The 21,693-nt window shown below is 44.6% G+C and overlaps 1 protein-coding gene across 1 annotated transcript; it reads left to right on the top strand.

Moving 5' to 3' along the window:
• The first annotated feature begins 5,523 nt into the window (after window positions 1-5,523).
• laptm4a (lysosomal protein transmembrane 4 alpha) lies at window positions 5,524-21,621 on the top strand. Its single transcript, XM_080530222.1, has 7 exons — window positions 5,524-5,685; window positions 8,823-8,943; window positions 11,203-11,279; window positions 14,370-14,492; window positions 17,646-17,741; window positions 19,805-19,903; window positions 20,638-21,621. The coding sequence occupies exons 1-7, from the start codon at window positions 5,557-5,559 to the stop codon at window positions 20,710-20,712; spliced, it is 720 nt and encodes a 239-aa protein (XP_080386348.1). The 5' UTR covers window positions 5,524-5,556; the 3' UTR covers window positions 20,713-21,621.
• The last annotated feature ends 72 nt before the right edge of the window (window positions 21,622-21,693 follow it).

Below are 21,693 nucleotides of genomic sequence, written 5' to 3'. Positions count from 1 at the left end.
ATCATCAACATGAGTCACTGCCAATCGTGTGGGCCCTGGTACCATCCTTATAATGTTAGCAGCTGAGCGGGAGGGCTCTCTCATTGGGGATGAAGACCATTCAATTTGGCCATTCTTGGACAAATATGTGTGGGCTCCTGCAGTGGCTGGCTGTGGGGCTCCTGCAGTGGCTGGCTGTGGGGCTCCTGCAGTGGCTGGCTGCGGGGCTCTTCCAGTGGCTGGCTGCGGGGCTCCTGCAGTGGCTGGCTGCGGGGCTCTTCCAGTGGCTGGCTGCGGGGCTCTTCCAGTGGCTGGCTGTGGGGCTCTTCCAGTGGCTGGCAGTGGGGCTCTTCCAGTGGCTGGCTGTGGGGCTCTTCCAGTGGCTGGCTGTGGGGCTCTTCCAGTGGCTGGCTGCGGGGCTCTTCCAGTGGCTGGCTGCGGGGCTCTTCCAGTGGCTGGCTGTGGGGCTCCTGCAGTGGCTGGCTGTGGGGCTCTTCCAGTGGCTGGCTGCGGGGCTCTTCCAGTGGCTGGCTGTGGGGCTCCTGCAGTGGCTGGCTGCGGGGCTCTTCCAGTGGCTGGCTGTGGGGCTCTTCCAGTGGCTGGCTGTGGGGATCCTTCTGCTGCATGCTCAGAGTGAAACTCATCTCCAAATTCACTTTCAGAATCAGAATACTCTGAATTAATTTCTACATTATCCTCATCTGAAACATCCTCCCCCCCTTCAACTTCACTATGTTGCTCACTCTCTTCTAATATTATCTCCACGGCCCTCTGAACACTGTATCTTTTCTTCATGTTGCTGGTGGAGGATTGTAGTTGAAATGACCTACACTGGGATGGAGAGCTATTTCTCTCTTTTATCCCTCCCATGATGTGCAGGTGCAGTACAATATTATTATACATTTTTTTACAACATTGCACTTCAAAGGGTAAAAAGTGCGAGAGCAGACAGCTTCTCGGCGCGGGAAAGCCAGAGCAGACGGCTTCTTGTGCAGGTGTGAGGAGTCCAGTACAATATTATTCTTTATTATTATTATACAATGTTGCATTTCAAAGGGTAAAGAGTGCGAGAGCAGACGGCTTCTCGGCACGGGAAAGACAGAGCAGAGGTGTGTGAGTGAGTGAGTGAGTGTCAGTGTGAGTGTGTGTATGTTTCTGTGTCTCTGTGTATCCGGGTCAAAATGACCCGAACACCTTATGAAGGACATAAATGTGTTGGGGTATTGTAGGATGTGTAAAAAAAAAAAAAGATTTTTGTTTTTTGTTTTTCATATAAAATGAGCCAAGGCCATGGAGTTTCAGATTGATAAAATGTATTCTTGTACCATTTCTCTTTAAGTAAAAATTGAAAACGGGTCAGGTTGACCCGAACACCACACAAGGGTTAATAAGTATTAAAAAGTCTTATCACGATTTTATGAGGTCTTGAATTTTGTAGGTATTTTTCTGAATTAGACTCTGTCCAAAGAGTTTGAGTCCTAAAAACCTTTAGTAAAAGTTTCTAACTAAGTTTCATTAGTTTTATAAAAAAACAAAGATGAACCGGAAATTGTGTTGGATGATAGTGGTCTAGTCTATTGCAAACTAAAACTGTTAAGTTAAAGGTGTCACTGAGGTAAACGGTGTGGTCGGTAAGTGGCGGTGAGGTCTGGAAAAATATTGACAAGGTCTTTAAAAAGTCTTAGAAAGGTATTGAAATTAACCTCAAGATTCCTGTATATACCCTGCTGGGCTAAGCCTAACCCTTTATAGAGAACAGACATCCTGTTGTCTCTCGGGGCTAAGCCTAACCCTAAACCTAACCCTTTATAGAGAACAGACATCCTGTTGTCTCTCAGGGCTAAGCCTAACCCTAACCCTGTATAGACAACAGACATCCTGTTGTCTCTCGGGGCTAAGCCTAACCCTAACCCTAACCCTAACCCTTTATAGAGGAAAGACATCCTGTTGGCTGTGCCTCATCCTGAGTCATTATTTGTCATGCTGTGTTGTGGAGGGGTGGTTAGGTGATAAGTTAGCTGGTGTGGCCCGGACTTTGGACCTATGAGTCATTGGATGACTCACAGTTCTTTATTTAGAGAATGTTGCTATATAAGAGATTGTTTTGTTGTCCCTCGTGGTCTCTCTTACTTACACTCTCGGAAAGTGTTCCCTGAGAATTCAGACACAAAAAATAGGCCAAAAATGGCATATTGTTTATTGATTGGACTCTATTATTATCCTTGACTCTGTGACACACCCCCATGTACTGTAGCCATCTACAAAGCCGTAGTTATTGGCTTTTAGCAACATACTCTCCAGTTATCGTAATTTTTTCCTTATTTTCCCCATGTAAGCAGCACAGTATTACTCGAGAGGAGCTGAACGTACCTGAATATGATCTAGAAGAGTCTGGCTCTGGTTCAGGTTCAGGTTCAGGTTCAAGAGAGTGGTCAGAAGGTATGCATATGTATGACTGTTGGGATTTGTGTCATATTTCATTGCAATCTTGATGCCAAAAATATATTTAAAAATAAATAAATCTAACCCTTCAGAATCTAAAAGAAGCAGAAGTTCTTTGGATACTTACGATGACCATGGCACAGTGAGGCTGACCACAATCTCAACGTTTACAATGACGAGGAGGAGTAAGGTTGACCACGTGCTCAATAGCATTGATGACGCAGTTAAAACCATCCCAATTATAGACACTGGCGACATCAGGAATAAAATCGGGGTAGGACTTTCTACCTTGACTCTTTCAGAATTCTCTTTAAAAAAAACTCCCTCTTTCACCATGAGAAAAATATGTGTAAGAGAAGACAAGCAGAAATTCTATGTGTATCCCCTGTTGTCTTTAGGATGATTCAGACCTGACCTTCGACCTCAGACCTCTGTCAGTAGACAACACAGGGTCGGCCGTAGGAAACGTGGCGAAGAGTGAAGGTCTTCTGGAGAACAAAGAAACTCTTGCAGGTAAGCGCTCCTTTTTAAAGCCGCATCATGCAGGCTGTACAGTATTGTATGTTATTCATTGGGGCGGCTGTGGCGCAGGAGGTAGAGCCGGCGTCTAATGACCGCAAGGTTGGCAGATCGGTGTTTCGAGCCGCGGCTGGCCACACGTTGAAGTGTCCTTGGGCAAGAGAGCACTGAACCCCAAATTGCTCCCAATGAGCGGTCTGGCGCCTTGCATGGTAACTTGCCGCCATTGGTGTGTGAATGGGTAAATGAGAGGCCATTGTAAAGCGCTTTGGAATAAGGTGCTATATAGGTCACTCCATTGACTACCATTCCATACCACCAGTCAGTCCTTTGAGTACCATTTACCATTTATGTTATTCATCATGTATGAAGAAGGGACGCATAATTGCAGTAGTTGTACTTGTTGTCTGATGTTGAATGTCCAAAGTGCTTCTCCTTCTATCTCTATGCAGCTATTATTGCAGGAGGGGTGGTGGGACTGGCATTGGCTGCCTCACTGGCATCATTCCTGATCTACAACATGAAGAAGAAGGACGTTGCAGGCTATACTCTGGGCCAGCAGAAGGCTTCCATTTGAGCGTATCAGAAGCCTACCAGAAAGGAGGAATTTATTCTGTAACTTCTTCCTTCAAAGAAGAACACATTATTTATAAACCCAGATCTTCCTGTGCTCAGAAGGAGTGGAGTTCATTCTTTTAAAGTGCAAAAGGTTGCACATGCTTGGTTGGATCTGTCCATTTTATACAGCAAATCCCGATAAACACTTTAAACCTTCGACGTTGCTACGTAGTAATGGCCTTCCTGGTCAGCGGTCTTTGTTTCTGCTACTATGTGGCTCAATTAGTGATGTTTTTGTACAACGGTTTTTGTTCTCTATTGTGTTTTCTGTTATGTGTAGGTCCGAACATTAATTATTGTATTTATTCAAAATAATGACTGACTTGTGATCTTTTTCGAACAGAATACACCCCTGAGGATATTATGCTCCTCAAAATAATTGAACTGTGTTTAAAATAATTAATCATCCAGTGTTACCTCCATTAAAGTCAAGTAATTAGAATAAAGTGTGCCTTGTGGTGTCATCTGTTCTTCTCTATGTATTGATGAAATATGAGTGGAAATTAGTAGTGACCTCCCTTACACAATACACTCACTGTGTTGCAACTGTGTGGTCAGCACAGCTGATCACAGTCATTCATGGTCATTCAAGTCTGGTCATATTAATTATCAGTGTTGAATCAGTGACGTCATGAAAAGAACTGTAAGGTTACCAAATTACTATCACCAAAAATCTGCCAAAAAGACCTGATAATATAATTTTTGGTCTTGCCTTGTTAATTACACATGAAATCATTTAGGAGTTCATCAAGGAACTGAAGTTGAATTTTGTGTACACAGCACTGTCCTCAATTACGCTTGCAACCTATCATCTGTTGAGCCTTCTAGCCTTTTTGCTTTCTGATTAGTAATGTTCTGGTTTGGGAGTGTAACGAGTAGCCTATACTGTAGGCTACATTTGTCCAAAAATAAAGCACACCATCAATTCACCATCTCGTCACCTTGTTTACCGGTGCTCTGCTACCATCTAGAGGACAACGGAAGAATGTTTTCACAGAATGGATTTGTTATCACACCATGGTTCAATGGTTCATTGTCAGTTTTACAGATCGAGCAAAGACATGAAGTAGTATCAAAAACATACACAAAAAGACTTCACCCAGGAATTATATTTAAATTATCTTTACCCTCTCATTCAGCTAAATACAGTCTCTACTTTTGTTACATCGATTATGTAAGGAAATGTAAGAAATCGACTCTATTGACCCCGCATTAGATATAATGTGAGAAAAAATATATCATTTTCATCCTCCAGCGCTTATGATTGTTTGGATAAGTACAACTCCGATAAATGTAATGGTTTGTGGGGAAGATTCGCTCACAATTATTTCTCCCATTTGGATTGCATCAGTTTCGTGTTTAAAGAAGGGACACTGGTGTATTGGAATTTCCCCATCATTAAATAAATCATCTTCGTGGTTTGAGGACTTGCCACAGGGGACATTTCGTCAGTGTGAGCTGTGTGGAAGCTGATTGGTTGGACGCTCGTCATACCTGCTCGCCTAATGGCTAACACGCCTGTCTGTCAAAACAGTTAATACGTTTGTGCTTTCTTTCAACCAGGGTTGCCAGATGGGAAGGGTTACCTCCGAATGGGCTACTTTTGATCACACTGGGCCGGAAAAAAAGCATTTGAGCAGTTGGGCTGGATAAATAGCATTTAGGCGGTATCAAAATGTCAGTGCCTGAAAGTTACAAAATGCGTGAAGTTAAAACACACACCCTAGTAGCTACGTACAATGTGCAGTTTTTTATTTATTTTTTAATACAAAAACATAATTGGTAACAGACATACATTTTAGGGGCAGGAGATGGGCACCTGCCCAATTCTGACAATATAGGTTTTGGGCTGTTTTTTGGGTGGATTTAGCGGTTGTTAGACTGTGGTTAGGCTGGAGATTGTCAATCCCATCTGGCAACCCTGGTAGTGGGCGTTTCCATAACAGTGGTAGTTGTTGATGGTGGTGGAGGCTTCATCTTCATCGCACCGCTTCACCGATGTTTCTCCCTACTCTAGAGGACGATATGCATACTTTTAAACCCAGTCGAGACAGACTGTACACCACAAGATGCTGCGGGTGTTGCCATGTCAGGACGGGAACCATCATTCTCGGCACTTGGTACATGGTACGTAAAAAATGGTCGCCTTTTCTACTGTGGAACTGTTAGCTTTAGCTTCTTCTTTAGCCGTCCGCTGCGGTCGTGTTGCAGTACCGCTCGATGCCACCGCGCTGCGCTTTGATACAGCCAGCTGAGGTTAGGCCACCATGCCTACGTTTACATTTACATGTTTGGCATTTAGCAGACGCCTTATTCCAAAACGACTTACAATCGATACATTTCACTAAGCAAGTAGCATGAGGAGTAATCTAGCTCAGGCCAGGGGCCATTGGCAGTCGTCGTGATAGAAGAAGATGCCTAGGCAGTAGGCACTCTGAGTCTTATTTGTGTCATTTTGCACATTTGTCAGCTAATTTACTACTTTCCACGCCCCCCCCCCCCCCCCCCCCCCCCCTAACCTGTATGATCTACTTACTGCATCAAGACATGTTAACTTACTGCATCAAGGCTGCATCTCAACATCACCCACCCACGTACATAACTTGCTAGTTATATCAATGTTCTTGACAGTAAGGTTAGCTAGCTAGCTAAATTAGCTAGATAACATCAGTTAGTCCATATTCTTTAGATCAACTTGTTATAGGATGCAGTGTGTGTGTGTGTGTGTGTGTGTGTGTGTGTGTGTGTGTAATATCCCCCTTTTTTCTTCTCCAAGGACTAGTATTCCACGACATGGCCGTTGCAGTAGGACTGCAATTAGTGTAATCCCTTCAGGGTATCCCATGTTATGCAACAGCTGCTGGTGATCTCTGCCTTTCGTTTTAATATTCTACTGAAGATGTGAAGTTAATCGTAATTTGGTGTGTACTATGTCTGCCTGCCTGCCTCTCTGTCTATCTGTCTAAGTCGTGAACAAGTGTCTGACTGACTTTGTATGAGTGACTGTCTGTCTGTCTGGTGAGTCTGCATCTCTATATAATAGGTTTTTACAAAACATCTCAAATTCAACATACAGTAGTCAAATATGCTCCAGAATGCTTGAGGCAGCACTGCTTACCATAAAGCGTACACTAATCTTAGTTGTTGTTGTGGGTTTGACTGTAGCATACAGATTAGTTGCCTTCTATCCACATGCAGGTGTTAAACCTGGGTTTGACTGTAGCATACAGATCAGGCTGCCCTCTATCCACATGCAGGTGTTACACCTGGGTTTGACTGTAGTGTACAGATCAGGCTGCCTTCTATCCACATGCAGGTGTTAAACCCACCGGATCTACACAAACCACAGCTTTGTTGTCTGTCTCTTTTTTGCAAAAAATGCTGCTCAAAGTTCTCGACTGCTTTTGTTACATGCAAAGCCTTTTTCCACTGCACTGGGTCGTAAATATTAATTTCAAAACGGTTATCTGAGGGAAATTTGATGAGATATTCCCAGCAGACTGAGCTGTATTCATAACAGGGGGGTTCATTATGTTGCCTACAATGTTGGGACATGGATGTCAGCAAATCTCAATAGTACCATCTTTGTTGTTGAAGAAAGGAATTAGTTGTGAAAGAAATGATTGCTATTCAACCCCGGTCCAAGAGAGTTGCACCGTCTCCTGGTTTACAATTGGTAACTGATTTACTTCTTGTGGACATCAAGAGATGTTGATCAGTAATCGGCCGAAAGCGTAGCGTACAATCATTGATGCATCTAATAAAATGGGCAATCTGGTGTCAGTAAGCTATAGGCCTAGGTATAGTCAGTACTTGGCAAGCAGTGTTCTCCCTCAAACAGGACACTAAAACCTTTGATTTAAGCTGGGAAATGCTTTTCAACAGTTTTTGGTTTTAGTCCAACTGGTTAGGCCTAAATCATCCAACCTTCAAATAAGGGAAGGCAAGGCAGATTTATTTATATAGGCTAGCACATATTCATACCAAATGCAAACTCATAGTGATTTACATAAACATAAAAAAGTGCAATAAAATAGCAATTAGGCTAAAAAGTAAAAAATAAATAAATAATGGTCACCATCATTTAAAATACAATAAATTAAAAGCCAAACAAAAGAAGTGCAATACAATAACAATTTAAAAGGTTGTGTTTAAAATCAATAAATAAAAACAAATCAGTCAGTTACAAACCGAGTCTAAACTGTCAGTATTAAAAAAGTCAATTAAAAGCCAAACAGAACATAAGTCTTCAGCCTATTTTTAAAAATTAGATGGTGCTGACCTACTGGTTTTGTGATAGTTTGTCCCAGTGTTTTGCCTCATAGTGAGCGAATGCTGCCTCCACTTTTTGTGCTCACTCTAGGAACAGTTAAAAGGCCTCAGATGACCATTCAGAGATTTGTAGACCAGCAGCATGATTTTAAAATCTATTCTGTGAGATACAGGGAGGCAGTGTAGTGATCTAAGAATGGGAGAAATGTGATCAAACTTCCTAGTTTCAGTCAGGATTCTTGCAGCAGCATTTTTGAATAAATAAAATGGGTTTACGTAGGTGTTGTGGCAGTGGTTGCAAAGTCCCTCCGACAAGCCTTTCGAGGACACAGAGCAGACAGGATGTTTCATGTCTCCTCGCTGGTGTCTAAGTATGCCTTACTATATTTCTCTATTCTCTATTCTCTATTCTCTCTCTCTCTCTCTCTCTCTCTCTCTCTCCCCCCCCCCCCCCCCCCTGTCTCTCCCTCTCCCGTTCACACCAACGAATCAGCCGAAGATGAGTCATTTTCAATGGAGTGGTGACATCCAGAATAGGAACCCGGCTCTATTTTATGCAAATGTTAGCGGAAGAAGAGAGAATGCCACGCTACCTGTCTGCTTGAGATTGGCTAAACACCTACACTGTGTCTTCTGGAAGGAACACCTCCAAAGTGGAGGCATGAGCGATGTCTCCTGTTATAATTTGTGGGGAGGCTGTGGTGCAGGAGGTAGATCGGCGGTTTGACCCCCGGCAGGTCATATCTGTCAAACTAAGTGTCCTTGGGCAAGACACTTAACCCCAAAATTGCTCCCAATGACCGGGCCGGCGCCTTGCATGGTAGCTTGCCGCCATTGCTGTGTGAATGAGAGGCGGTAAAGAGCTTTGGAATAAGGCCATTTATAATTTGTGACCGTGACCGAACGTCTGCCGTGTTGACTGACCCTCGCTGCCTCTCGTCCTCCATCCCTCCATCCCTCCATCCATCCCTCCATCCCTCTCTCCCCTCCAGGTGGTGAACCTGTTGATGGGGATCCTGCTGACCGTGGCGGTGACCCACCCAGAGAATGTGCCCTGCGTGGACCTGCAGTACGAGGTTATCGAGCACTACTTCGCCTCGGACAGGATGTCTGGTGAATACTGACTCACACAACTGGACTGGCTCCTTATCACTGCCGCTGGCTGGGCACACACACACACACACACACACACACACACACACACACACACACACACAGACATACACAGACACACACACAGAGACACAGACAGACATACACACACACACACACACAGACAGACATACATGCAGACACACACACACACACACACACATATGCACACACACGCGCACACACACATCCACACACACACACACACACACACACACACACACACACACACACACACACACACATCCACAGACATACAGACACACATTAGGTAGATATGCACGTACTCTCTCTCACAGTTACTCATACTTTCTCAAGGTTCCGCATTCAGAAGGCCAAACAGCCCCTCACCCAGTCAGCACTGACAAACGGAAAAACAAAATGCCTGCTGCCTCTAACCAACACTGAATGATTTAGCTAGCTAGAGCTCTTTGTGCAGGGCCAAAACTCCTAAAAGCAAGGGGTTGCATAACCCCCAGAGATGTTAGTTTTCCTGGGCTCTTGCTTGCTGTGTTGTGTTTGGTTGACTCATTTTGCAGAAGGGCCTCTCTCTACATTTCCCAGAAACTGTGACTCAGAGAGAGCTCGGCGCATTCGGCTGTTGCAGGCCGGAAACTGAGCTCTCGCCACAGCTCAGCCTAGTTGCCAAAAGACAGGGTTGTGTGTATGCGCTGTGGTACAATATCCGCATTCAGGGACTGATCGAGCTCTAACGTGGCTTCATCAGTGACATTTCAGTCTGTCCCCTTCCAGTCAATGATCAGGGCTCTGTTTAAAGAAGGCAGTTAGACCTGGGCCTGGGGTGGTCCAGTGGTCCAGCACCGTGGTCTACATTGCACACATATGCCCATGTCGGCTTGGGTTCGAATCCGGCCCATGCCCTGCTGACATGCCCTCTCTCCCTTCTTCTCCTTACTTTCCTGTCTGTCTTCACTGTATCTGTCCAATAAAAATAAAAAATATGAGTGGGACTGCCCCACTTACAAAAAAAGAAAGAAAAGAAGGCTGTTGTTTAGACAAAACATGAGGGATCGAACCTCCCGGGAACCTCCACAGTCTGATATCTCAGCCGTATCAAAGCACAGGGTGTGGACGGGAATAACAAATGGCAGAAGAAGATGCTGCTCCACCGTTACGCCTGGGCTACACTGGATAACTCTACCTCAGCAGCGCCTGTGCCTTTCATTTCGGCGCCCGTCTTAACAGGTTGGAGCAGCCACGCTTGAGCCGTGCGTCTCACGCCGTGGCTGCTCTAACCTGTTAACACGGGCGCACACGCGCTGCTGAGGTCGAGGTCCCCAGTGTGGCCCAGGCTGGTAACAGTCTAAACGTTTCCCTCAACAAATGGAAAGTATCAATATGAGACCTTTATCAGTATGATGGATGCAGTGAAGGATTTTTTTTTTTTTTGCACTGATGATTTTCACTGTTATGTAGGATATTTCACACGTGCCATAGAAAATGTACACAGTTATATCCAGCTGGCAAATGCTACTGCTCAGAATGTCCAGCCATATGTACGTCGATGAATGCATAAAGCCTATAAAGAGGACATGGGGCCAAAACCCTATCATGGAAGAATTTGTTGCAGATTTGCGGTAGCCGCAGTTACCGTCCGATCCGACTGATGTAGAACAGCCCTCCCGCAGATGGAGAGAGAGTGAATAATGCATCGAGGCCTTCGCTCAGTCGATTCCGAGGAGCACAGCAGGCGGCCGCTTGTCAGAAAGCACTCTGCCGACACGTGAGGAAGATATGCAGACGGCAGGCCTTTTTCTGTGCAGCATTGCTGAAGGCTGACTGACTGACAGGCTGGCTGACGGGCTGGCTGACGGGCTGGCTGACGGGCTGGCTGACGGGCTGGCTGACGGGCTGGCTGACAGACTGACTAACGGACTGAGTGTGAGAGAAGCTAAGGGCTCCCCAGAGCAGCCCATTACCAGGGAGATGAGCGAGCGCCCTGAAGACACTCCGGTTACACACAAATCAATCCCTGCCTTTTCCCAGGCTCGACACCCACCCCCCTGACAGCTAAACACTGTTTCTTTGTGGCCCACTGCAGGATGCAACCAGCTATGTGTGCCACTGATCTGTTCAGGTTATTCAATAGAAGACTTATTCCGAATTTTGAGATATAGCTGAACATTTTTTATGGTGTGTTGTTGACCTCACCTGTATGTTTTATTGTTATATTAATGATTTCTGTTTGTGTGCTCATAGAGAACGCCTGCGTGGGATTCGCCATCTCTCTGCTGACGCTCACAATCAGCGCCATGATGGTGTACGGAGCCATTACTGTAAGTGTGTGTGTGTGTGTGTGTGTGTGTGTGTGTGTGTGTGTGTTAGGGCTGCAACAACGAATCGATGAAATTGATAAAAATCGATAATGAAATTCGTTGGGGACAAATTCCATTATCGATTCGTCGGGTCTTGTTCCATAACAAACCTACTTCCTGTTGACGCACGCCACGCTGTCTTGCCACGGTGTAGGCATCGCGAATCATAGCGAATCATAGCGATACCTATGGCCGGAAAGGGCAGAACCTATGACCGGAACCGGAAAAGTGGGAAAATCCGGTACCTACACCGGCGCGGCGGCTACATTTAAATCATGCTACTCAAAAGCCTTGAGCGTGAAGCTGTCTGCTGTCTGCTGTCAGGACATGCTAGTGAGTTAGCTAGCAGGGTTAGCTCGCTGCTGCCGCTAGCTGACTGTCACTACGCTGCTTGTCCAGCTGTAGTCTGCGTAGCTGTGCTGAGAACCAGAGCACTAACTATGTTTCTATAGAGGAGGGTTACAGCACTAACTATGTTTCTATAGAGGAGGGTTATACTAACTATGTTTCTATAGAGGAGGGTTACACTAACTATGTTTCTATAGAGGAGGGTTACACTAACTATGTTTCTATAGAGGAGGGTTACAGCTAACTATGTTTCTATAGAGGAGGGTTACAGCTAACTATGTTTCTATAGAGGAGGGTTACAGCTAACTATGTTTCTATAGAGGAGGGTTACACTAACTATGTTTCTATAGAGGAGGGTTACAGCTAACTATGTTTCTATAGAGGAGGGTTACAGCTAACTATGTTTCTATAGAGGAGGGTTACACTAACTATGTTTCTATAGAGGAGGGTTACACTAACTATGTTTCTATAGAGGAGGGTTACAGCTAACTATGTTTCTATAGAGGAGGGTTACAGCTAACTTCCTATTGTTTTATTATATACGTACTGCTGGGCTCAGCCCTGCCATGGTCTCCTGCTCTCCATGCAAATGCGTTAGTGTGAGTTCTGGCGAAGCGTCAGCTAAATAACTGTAATGTAATGCGATAGCCAGTGAGTGTTTGCTCACATTCATGAATTCAATATTGCATGACAAGTGTATTTAGCTAGCTGGCTAACGTCAGTGGTAGAGCAGAGTTGATAAGCTAAAGGCTAGCTAGTGGTAGCCTACCAAGCTACCCGTGAGTTAGAGTGAGGCGCTGAATGTAGCCTAGCCTATTGTATGGAGTGAGAGGACACATTGCATTGTTTTGGAGCATATCTGTTTTATAAAAACATTAGTGTCTTGTCTGTAGCCTATATTGCACTTTGGGTTACTGACCTTTACATTAAGCAAAGTTATTACCTAAAACAATGCATGTATTGAGCTAGAGTTCAACTACTTTATTGAAACAATCTACCGCCATAGTCCATGGCCTGTTGTTAAACCTATTTGATGTAGCAAAGCCTTTTTTATTTATATTATTTATTATTTTGTATAAATACTTATTCATTTTGCACATGTATATGTATAGGCCTGGCTGATTTAGAAAACATAAAATAAAATTTGCAAAAGAAAACTTTTTTTTGTGTGTATCATTTATTATGTGTATAAAATAATCGGCAGATTAATCGATTATCAAAATAATCTAGTTGCAGCCCTAGTGTGTGTGTGTGTGTGTGTGTGTGTGTGTGTGTGTGTGTGTGTGTGTGCGCGTCGTGTGTGTGTGCGCGTCGTGTGTGCGTTCATCCACATTCTGTCCACAATGGCATTTATGATGTTGTTAGATATTCTCCAGTCAGTCCTCAACATGTTTGCTCAGAGCGAACAAAGAAAACACATTATATCCTTCATCCTGGCTGCTGTCGTTTGTGATGGAAATGTGTGCACAGAAATACACCATGCGCCTGAAAATCCTTTCCTCCGTACTGTCTAATATTAGCCACTGCTATTCTGAACCATGCATGCAAAAATAAAGATGTTTGTGACAGGGAAGCTGATGACAATTACCACAGGAGGAATGGGGATTTAAAGTGTTATCATCTCACGCCAGCCATGGAGATGCCAGTCCCAAACACCTCCAGTGTTAGTGTCTGAGATGATGTGTAGTGTCTTAATGCATTTTTTTAAAGCACTGAACAGATTCATTGCACGCATGCTCCCTATGTGTGCATGCTACTGGCAAGATCAGGGTACAAGATACAAGATGTTTATTTGTCACTCTGGTTATACAAATACAATCGTGTGAGATACTTCCGCTGGGGGGTGGGGGCTCCATTTAGGGTGCTTATAAGAAGACATATAGAATATATTTATCTGCTAAATGCCCTAAATGTAAACTCTGTGGCCCTTTAGGACTTTAGTGAACAACTTTGGTTTATGTGAAACTATCGACTAAATATTGCTCCATTTCGGGTGCATATAAGAAGACATATAGAATATAATAACACAATATAAGAGGAAAAATATATTTAAAAATTTGATATAATTGTGAGAGGGAAGTGAGGATAGTACCCAGTGTTGTGGTCTGATGTTGTCATCTTTACCTCACAGGCCTGCCTGATGGCATCAACAGTGACAGGTTTGATTGCTATGTGACGTGAACCCGAATATAGCTGCTAGTTCCAGTGGAGTCACAGCTAACGCACGACATCTCGCTGCGAGGCCTGAACCACACAGAATGTGTGTCAGCAGTCCTGTGTGCTAGGTGTTATGCCTTAGCTGTGAGTACATGCTCTTAGGTAACCCTTGTTAGACGCCCTGTGTTCAGTCCACCATGACAGCTGTTGCTGTGTAGGTCCTGCTGAAATACCCCATAATGCTGATCCATAGCTAAAAGATGTAGATGCTCATTGACTTGATCCCTGTAAAGCTGTGTGACCTCCTCAACAATTGCTTACTGAGCGAGATTATATTTAGCTTTTGCCAGATCACATAATGCTACTTCCTGTACACAAGGAACATCATGTTTCACATACTGTATATATTTCACAAGAACCCCCCCCCCAAAAAAAAAACAACCTGAAATGACACAATACAAAAACAACAGGATCCACATGGTAGATGACCAACAGGGATTGTTGCTCCTCGTTTAGTCATTCCGGTTGTTTTTTTCCCTCCACCAGCATCGTGACGGCTGGCTCATCCCATTCTTCTGCTACCAGCTGTTTGACTTCGCCCTGAGCTGCCTGGTGGCCATCAGCTCCCTCACCTACCTGCCCCGGATCAAGGACTACCTGGACCAGCTGGTGGGTCCCCTCCCCTCACCATGAATCCTCTGTGAATGAATGGAATGAATGGAATGAATGAATGAATGGAATGAATAAATGAATGAATGAATGGATGAATGGATTCATGAATTTATTTGACACGTTTTTTTAAATGTATATTTTACTATATATACAGTTATCGGCTCCAAAGGAGCCTAAAAAGCATACACGTATAAGAGAGGAGAAAAAAAACCGTCAAGGATAACACAAGAAAGCCAGAGGCTTATTTCCATTGTGGTCCTTTGATGTTCAAACATGTAGAAAGGAGAGGGACAAGACTGTGGCTCGGTCAGTAGTGTTGTGCTAACAAAAGCTTAAGCCCAATTTATACTTCTGCGTAAAATCGACGGCGTAGCCTACGCCGTAGCTTGCGTAGGCCCGGAGCCTACGCCGTAGGTTAACGCGCACCTCTCCAAAAATTTAACAACGCAACACACCTACACAGACTGTAAGCACTGTGATTGGTCCGCTTGGTAGCACATGATTCCGACATGATTCCGACTCTCGTAAATGCGGAAGCCATGACAGAAATGTCATTTACTTTTTCTGTAATTACTTATTAATAAAGATTTGAAAAATTATGATAACCATCTTATTATCTGACTTAGTTTACTGTCATTTCAATGCATTATAGACATTTTCTTTACAAGCATAACAAAAATACGTTTTTTGATCGCTATTATGCCGCTATGAGTACACCGACCAACACGACGCAGACCGGCGTAGCCGCGCGTAAATTCGACGCAGAAGTATAAATTGGGCTTTAGTTTTGTCGGTTATTTTGCACTCTTGATACTCTTCATTCCATCACCTCAGCAGAGTCTGATCACGGATGAGCAGTGGTATTTTCACTATTTTGATTAAAAGTGAAACTGAGAAATGCAAAGGGATTAATAATAATAATTCATGAAATTTATATAGCGCTTTTCCGAGGCTCAAAGACAATATGGCATATAATATGACAATATGGGAGAAACGGAAAACACAGAAACAACAAGCAACAGATAACATGGGCACATGGAACACAGACTTAGCGAACGGGGAGGGGGGGGGGGGGGGGTGGTAGGGACAGGGGAGATGGTTAGGGGTAGGGGAGGCTGTATGCATGTCAGGGGCGGAGGGGGGGTGGCAGGGTTGGGGGAGATGGGTAGGGGTAGGGGAGGTTGTATGCGTGTCCAGGGGACGGGGGACGGGGGGGGTGGCAGGGTTGGGGGAGATGGCTAGGGGTAGGGGAGGCTGTAAGCATGGGAGAACAGGTAGGTTTTGAGGTGGGATTTTAAAAGTGAGGAGTGAGGGTGAGTCAGGGTTTCCGTTAACCGGTAATTACCGGTCTTTGTCCGGTAAAATCTATTGAAGTCCGACAAATTGAAACGTCTTCGGTCATATTGTCCGGTGAAAATAATTCCCTCTAAGCACAATTTGAATACAATTCGCTAAAGTTTAATTGTCACATTCTGATTCCTTCTATATTTAAAAAAAGACGAATATATAGGCTATATATTTCTTTTATTATTATATGATTTGACGCCAGCATGATGATGACTCCGCGAAACAGCGGTGGCAGGGTTGCCAGATGGGATTTTACAGCCTAACCAGTCTATTACCGCTAAACCCAGTAGCCCATTCGGCGATAACCCGGCCCATCTGGCAACCCTGCTTTTAACCTGCAAACGTTGCAGCTCAAAGTGCGAGTGAGAGGTAAACATGACAAGACAAAGTAAGCTTAACAATGACTTCATGAAACCAAGCAACAATGAGTCTGAGGAGAAGTCTGACTCTGAAGAGATGGAGGTAGTGGCTCCTCCAGCCAACTGGAGGGTTCAGAGTTGAATGGAAAGAACAACATTTCCCCTGGCTGCGTTTAGATGGGGAAGGAAAAATGTTCTGCTCACCGTGCAAAACATCGGGGAGGAATAACGGATTCACGAGAGGAGCAACGAATATGAGAATGTTGGCTCTCACTGATCACAGGCGGTGCAGTGAGCACATATCGGCGGTCAGGCCACTGTGAGCAGGCTAATGAAACGGCTAACAATAAGCTGCACTCTCAGCTACAAGTTGCATTTCACATGGCAAAAAATGGCATCGCATGTCATCAGTATGGCGCGCGTTCAGCGCTGGACATATGGCATAGCGCGCATGCGAATCATGAAAGCCTATTATTATATTTATTATATAGCTCGCATCTAATCGTATCGGATGAGAAATAGACATTAAACGGCATATACTGTATAGGCTACACAACAGTAATCACCGCGACAAACAGCTATATTATATTTTAATATGATGACCGGAATATCTCACGTTTGTCCGGTAAATTGAAATCTTCCCGGACACGTTGACCGGCACACATTTTTTCTAACGGAAACCCTGGGGTGAGTATCTGAGTGGTTGAGGGAGAGAGTTCCAGAGGCGGGGTGCAGCTCGTGAAAAGGCACGGTGACCGAAGCCTTTGAGTTTTGACGGTGGGACAGTGAGGGGAACAATGGATGAGGATCGGAGGGTACGGGTAGGGCGGTGGGGGAGAAGGAGGTCAGTCAGGTAAGGGGGGGCCAGGCTATGGAGGGCTTTGTATGTGAGGATGAGCACTTTGAGTTGGATACGTTCTTTGATGGGGAGCCAGTGGAGAGAGTGGAGGACAGGAGTGATGTGGTCACGGGACCGGGTATTTGAGAGCAGGCGTGCAGCAGAGTTTTGGACCATCTGGAGTCTATGGAGGGAGCGGGAGGTGATGCCGGTGAGTAGGGAGTTGCAATAGTCAAGGCGGGAGGAGATGAAGGCGTGGATGAGGGATTCAGCAGCGGGGGGGGGAGAGGCAGTGTCTAATTTTTGCAATGTTTCGGAGGTGGAAGTAGGATGTCTTGACAATGGAACTGACGTGGGGATCAAATGAGAGGGTGGGGTCCAGAATGAAGCCAAGGTTGCGAGCCAGGGGGGAGGGGGTGATGGTAGTGTCGTCAATGGTGAGTGTGATGGGTCCGGTTTTATTGGATTGGATAATTAGATAGTTAAATGGAACTTAGCCTGATGTGTATTTTAGTGCTGTTTGTTGTTGTTGTTGTTGTTGTTGTTTTTTGTCTCTGTTTCTATGTGTTGTACATGCTGATGCTTTCCCGTTCGTCTCCCTTCCAGCCAGACTTCCCGTACAAGGACAACCTGCTCTCTCTGGACTCCAGCTGCCTGCTGCTCTTTGTTCTGGTGTTCTTCGCCTTCCTCATCATCTTGAAGGTAAAAGCACTGGTCCTTGTTATGTGGAATCAGGTGTGTTTGTGCTAGGGTGGTATGGTAGGGGCGGCTGTGGTGCAGGAAGTAGAGCCAGCGTCTAATGATTCCAAGATCGGCGGTTCAAACCCCGGGCGAAGTGTCCTTGGGCAAGACACTGATTTTTTCCATGCGTGCACGCGCATGGAACGCGCACGCGCGCTCAAAACAACGAACTAATTTCAAACTAGAGGGAGGATGGCAACAAAACAAAAAAAACTACAAAAATCTTCCCAGAACCTGATTTGCACGACCAGCTGTCGCTGTAGGACACGTTCGATTGCAAAATTATTTTATCCTTTATGTTCCCAGTTGAGGGCGTGTAGCTGTCGTTAGTTGGCCTGCTTTTATTTAGTTATGCGTACGTTTGAGTTAGTCATCTCTAGGATTGTTGTTTGATATTAGCCTATACTTTCTCTTATCTGCATTTTGAGCAACTGTACAAGACCCAACAACACAACTCTGATACAGGACTAATGTTACCTAGCTGCTATAGCTAACCCAACCCTGCTACAAGACCCAACAACACACCTCTGATACAGGACTAATGTTACCTAGCTGCTATAGCTAACCCAACCCTGCTACAAGACCCAACAACACAACTCTGATACAGGACTAATGTTACCTAGCTGCTATAGCTAACCCTGCTACAAGACCCAACAACACAACTCTGATACAGGGCTAATGTTACCTAGCTGCTATAGCTAACCCTGCTACAAGACCCAACAACACAACTCTGATACAGGGCTAATGTTACCTAGCTGCTATAGACCCATTTGTACTAAACAACTACAACGTTGTATTGGACACATTTTTTTCGAACTAATCCACAGACAGCAGTCTTATTAACGGGCCCGTGTGGAGGCGACCCAGCACAGTGGGGATATACACTATCAAGCCAAGCTCTACTGTCAATATTTGCGTGTGTGTGTGTATGTGTGTGTGTTTTTTACTTTGAACGCAATTTCAATTGCAATGTCCCACCTACATCTCCTCTGTGGAAAACTCTAATCCCGACGCAGCAGTTATTGTGCTCGGCGATTTTAATCACACCAACAGAACTTCCCAATTACAAACAACAGGTGTCATGCCCCAGCAGAGGAGCTAACATACTAGACCACTGCTACGTTACTATCAACGAGGCTTACCGTTCGTTCCCGAGGGCACCGCTGGGAAGGTCCGACCATGCCATGCTGCTCCTCGTCCCGAAATATAGAGAGAAACTTAAATCCTGCAATACGACACCCAGCCATGCAGTTTCGTATCGCTCATAGCCACTGCTAGCTTCAGCAATGTTTGAAGTGTCTGGGACATCTTTTTTCTTGAAAAATCCATCCATCTGTCGCTGTTTTCGTTTAATTTTTCGAACTTATTTAACGTGATATCTTATTTGTGCACCTAGCTAGCTAGATCAGCTTTTTGTATCTTTTAGATGGTACTACCGGTGACTTTTAGCCCGTTATTTGCGAGGAGAAAACACAGGCGCCCGAGCATTTCGGAAGGCAAGACTGCTGAGCGGGGATGGTTGAGTCTGCACGGTTCTCATGCCGGTTCACATTTAGACCAATCAGGAGTAGCCCTTGTGTCACGTCGTCAACTGAATGTTTAATGTCATTAATCTGATTTTGGATCAGCGGTTAGAGAGAGATGGGCGTGGATTTAGGTGCACTTTTAGTCAACATCCATTATAGCGCTGATCTAGGATCAGATATATTTTAATCAGCTAAAATGTTCAGAGGTGGATTTTTTTGTTTTGTTTTGTGTGGACTGAATCAATTGGTGGCGGAGGAAATTCATTTGTGGCGGCCCGCCACCAATAAATGCATATAGAGGAAACACTGATACTGTTGTTTTATCTTGACCGAGTACTAGTTTTTATTTGATTAAAGTTTTTTTTACAAGTCGCTTTGGACAAAGGCGTCTGCTTAAATGCCCTAAATGTAAACAGTGGGCCTTTAGGACTTTAAGGAGTGAACAACTTTGGTTTATGTGAAACTATCGACTAAATATTGCTCCTTTTGTTTTTCCAGTCTTACCTGATCAACTGTGTGTGGAATTGCTACAAGTACATCAACAACAGGAACCTGCCAGAGATTGCCGTCTACCCTGCCTTTGAGGCCCCTCCTCAGGTATGCACTTTCATCTCTCAGCTCAGAGAACAGAACAGGGCGGGGGAGAACCCCGCAGCTAACAGGGTCACTGGTACATTTCCAATGAACTCAGTGGTACAGAGTTCCTGTACATTCAGTACCATACAGTACAGTATCTCTTCCTGAAACATCTACTACCCCCCAGCACTCCTGCTTCCCCCCAGCACTGTGCCTCCTGAGACACCTGCTTCCCCCCAGCACTGTGCCTCCTGAGACATCTACTACCCCCTAGCACTGTGTCTCCTGAGACATCTACTACCCCCCTGTACTGTTTCTCCAGTGTCTAAAAAAAATTTTTGTAAAAAACGACGACTGCCAGTGGCCCCTGGCCTGAGCTAGATTACTCTTCCTGCTACGAGTGGTGGATTGATGATTCACTTGCTTAGTCAAATGTATCGATTGTAAGTCGCTTTGGAATAAGGTGTCTGTAAATGCCAAATGTAAACGTAAGTACCGATGTTCAGCCAGAAGGGGGCGTACCTCTCATACGGTGGAGTCAGAATGAAGGAGGGTAGTAACATCACAACTGCCTTGATCTGTGCAGCCTGCTCTGTATATTGTTGCTATCAAAGATATATTGTAATATAGGTCACAGTTAGATGTTTGGGATGGAGTCCTTCTCAAGTGCTCTGACTCTTGAGATTTAAATATTTAAATCTCTTAAGATTAAAAAAATATATTTTTGATTGAATTCTCCTTTTCCTGTCCCTCAGTACATCCTGCCAACGTACGAAATGGCGATGAAGATGCCAGAAAAGGAGCCCCCTCCACCCTACATGCCAGCTTGAGCCCGTCTTCCCTACCTTCTTTGTCCCCTTGTGTGTGTGTGTGTGTGTGTGTGTGTGTGTGTGTGTGTGTATGTGTGTATGTGTGTATGTGTGTATGTATGTATGTATGTATGTATGTGTGTGTGTGTGTGTGTGTGTGTGTGTGTGTGTGTGTGTGTGTGGCCACCCACCCACAACCTGTCGTTTCATTACTACAGAGATGATACTCTTTTAAAAGTCCATGTAATATTCTAACCCACCGCCATATCTTGTAGATAAGTGAGAGAAGGGAGACGGGGCAGATGTAGTTCTGTCATTGGATGCGTGTAATGTATAAAGCAATGAAGGTTTTCTGACTTTTTTTTTTCTTTCCTCTGCCTTTTTGATGTCTTAGTAAAAGGGATATTGTGAAATTACCACCGCTTGAATGCCTGTCATCAGTCCATTGTTAGAAACACCATCCTCTCCTTATGTTTATCAGTGAAATTTAAAAGGAAACCTTAAGACAATCCACTTATGATAACTCTTCTCTTATTGTTGAAAATTTGTGTTTTTTCGTGTACGAAATCTAGATTTTTATTCCATCAAAGAGTTTGATGGGGAAGTTTGTAGCACTTGATCTCTCCCTTTTATTTATTTAGCCTTGACGTCCAGTATGTACCATGTCCGACTCCGCCGCCTCCTTTGTGATCCTGCATTGTTTTTAGAGCTAGCGAATTTGTGTCAGCGAAGAGCGGCCTGAAGCTGCAGCGTTTAGGGAGAGTGATGAGGCACCTCTCTGCTGAGGTGGCTCACCTGGAAACTGGAGAGAACGGCTAGCGTTGTGAACATGTTGTGCATGCTACTATTTCGTTTTTCCTTTCTTTACTTTTCATATGTGTTTTGATCCTTGTGGCAAACAAATGGCTTCAATAAATGTTTCAAACAGTCGTTTCCATCACCTCCTTGAGCGGTGGTCATAAACCTGGGCCGTCTGTCATTTAAAGAGATGGTCTCAGTATT

Source organism: Nansenia antarctica (genome assembly GCF_963989245.1).
Source record: "Nansenia antarctica genome assembly, chromosome: 1".
Taxonomy (NCBI): domain Eukaryota; kingdom Metazoa; phylum Chordata; class Actinopteri; order Argentiniformes; family Microstomatidae; genus Nansenia; species Nansenia antarctica.
This window is presented reverse-complemented; position numbering and strand designations above follow the sequence as displayed.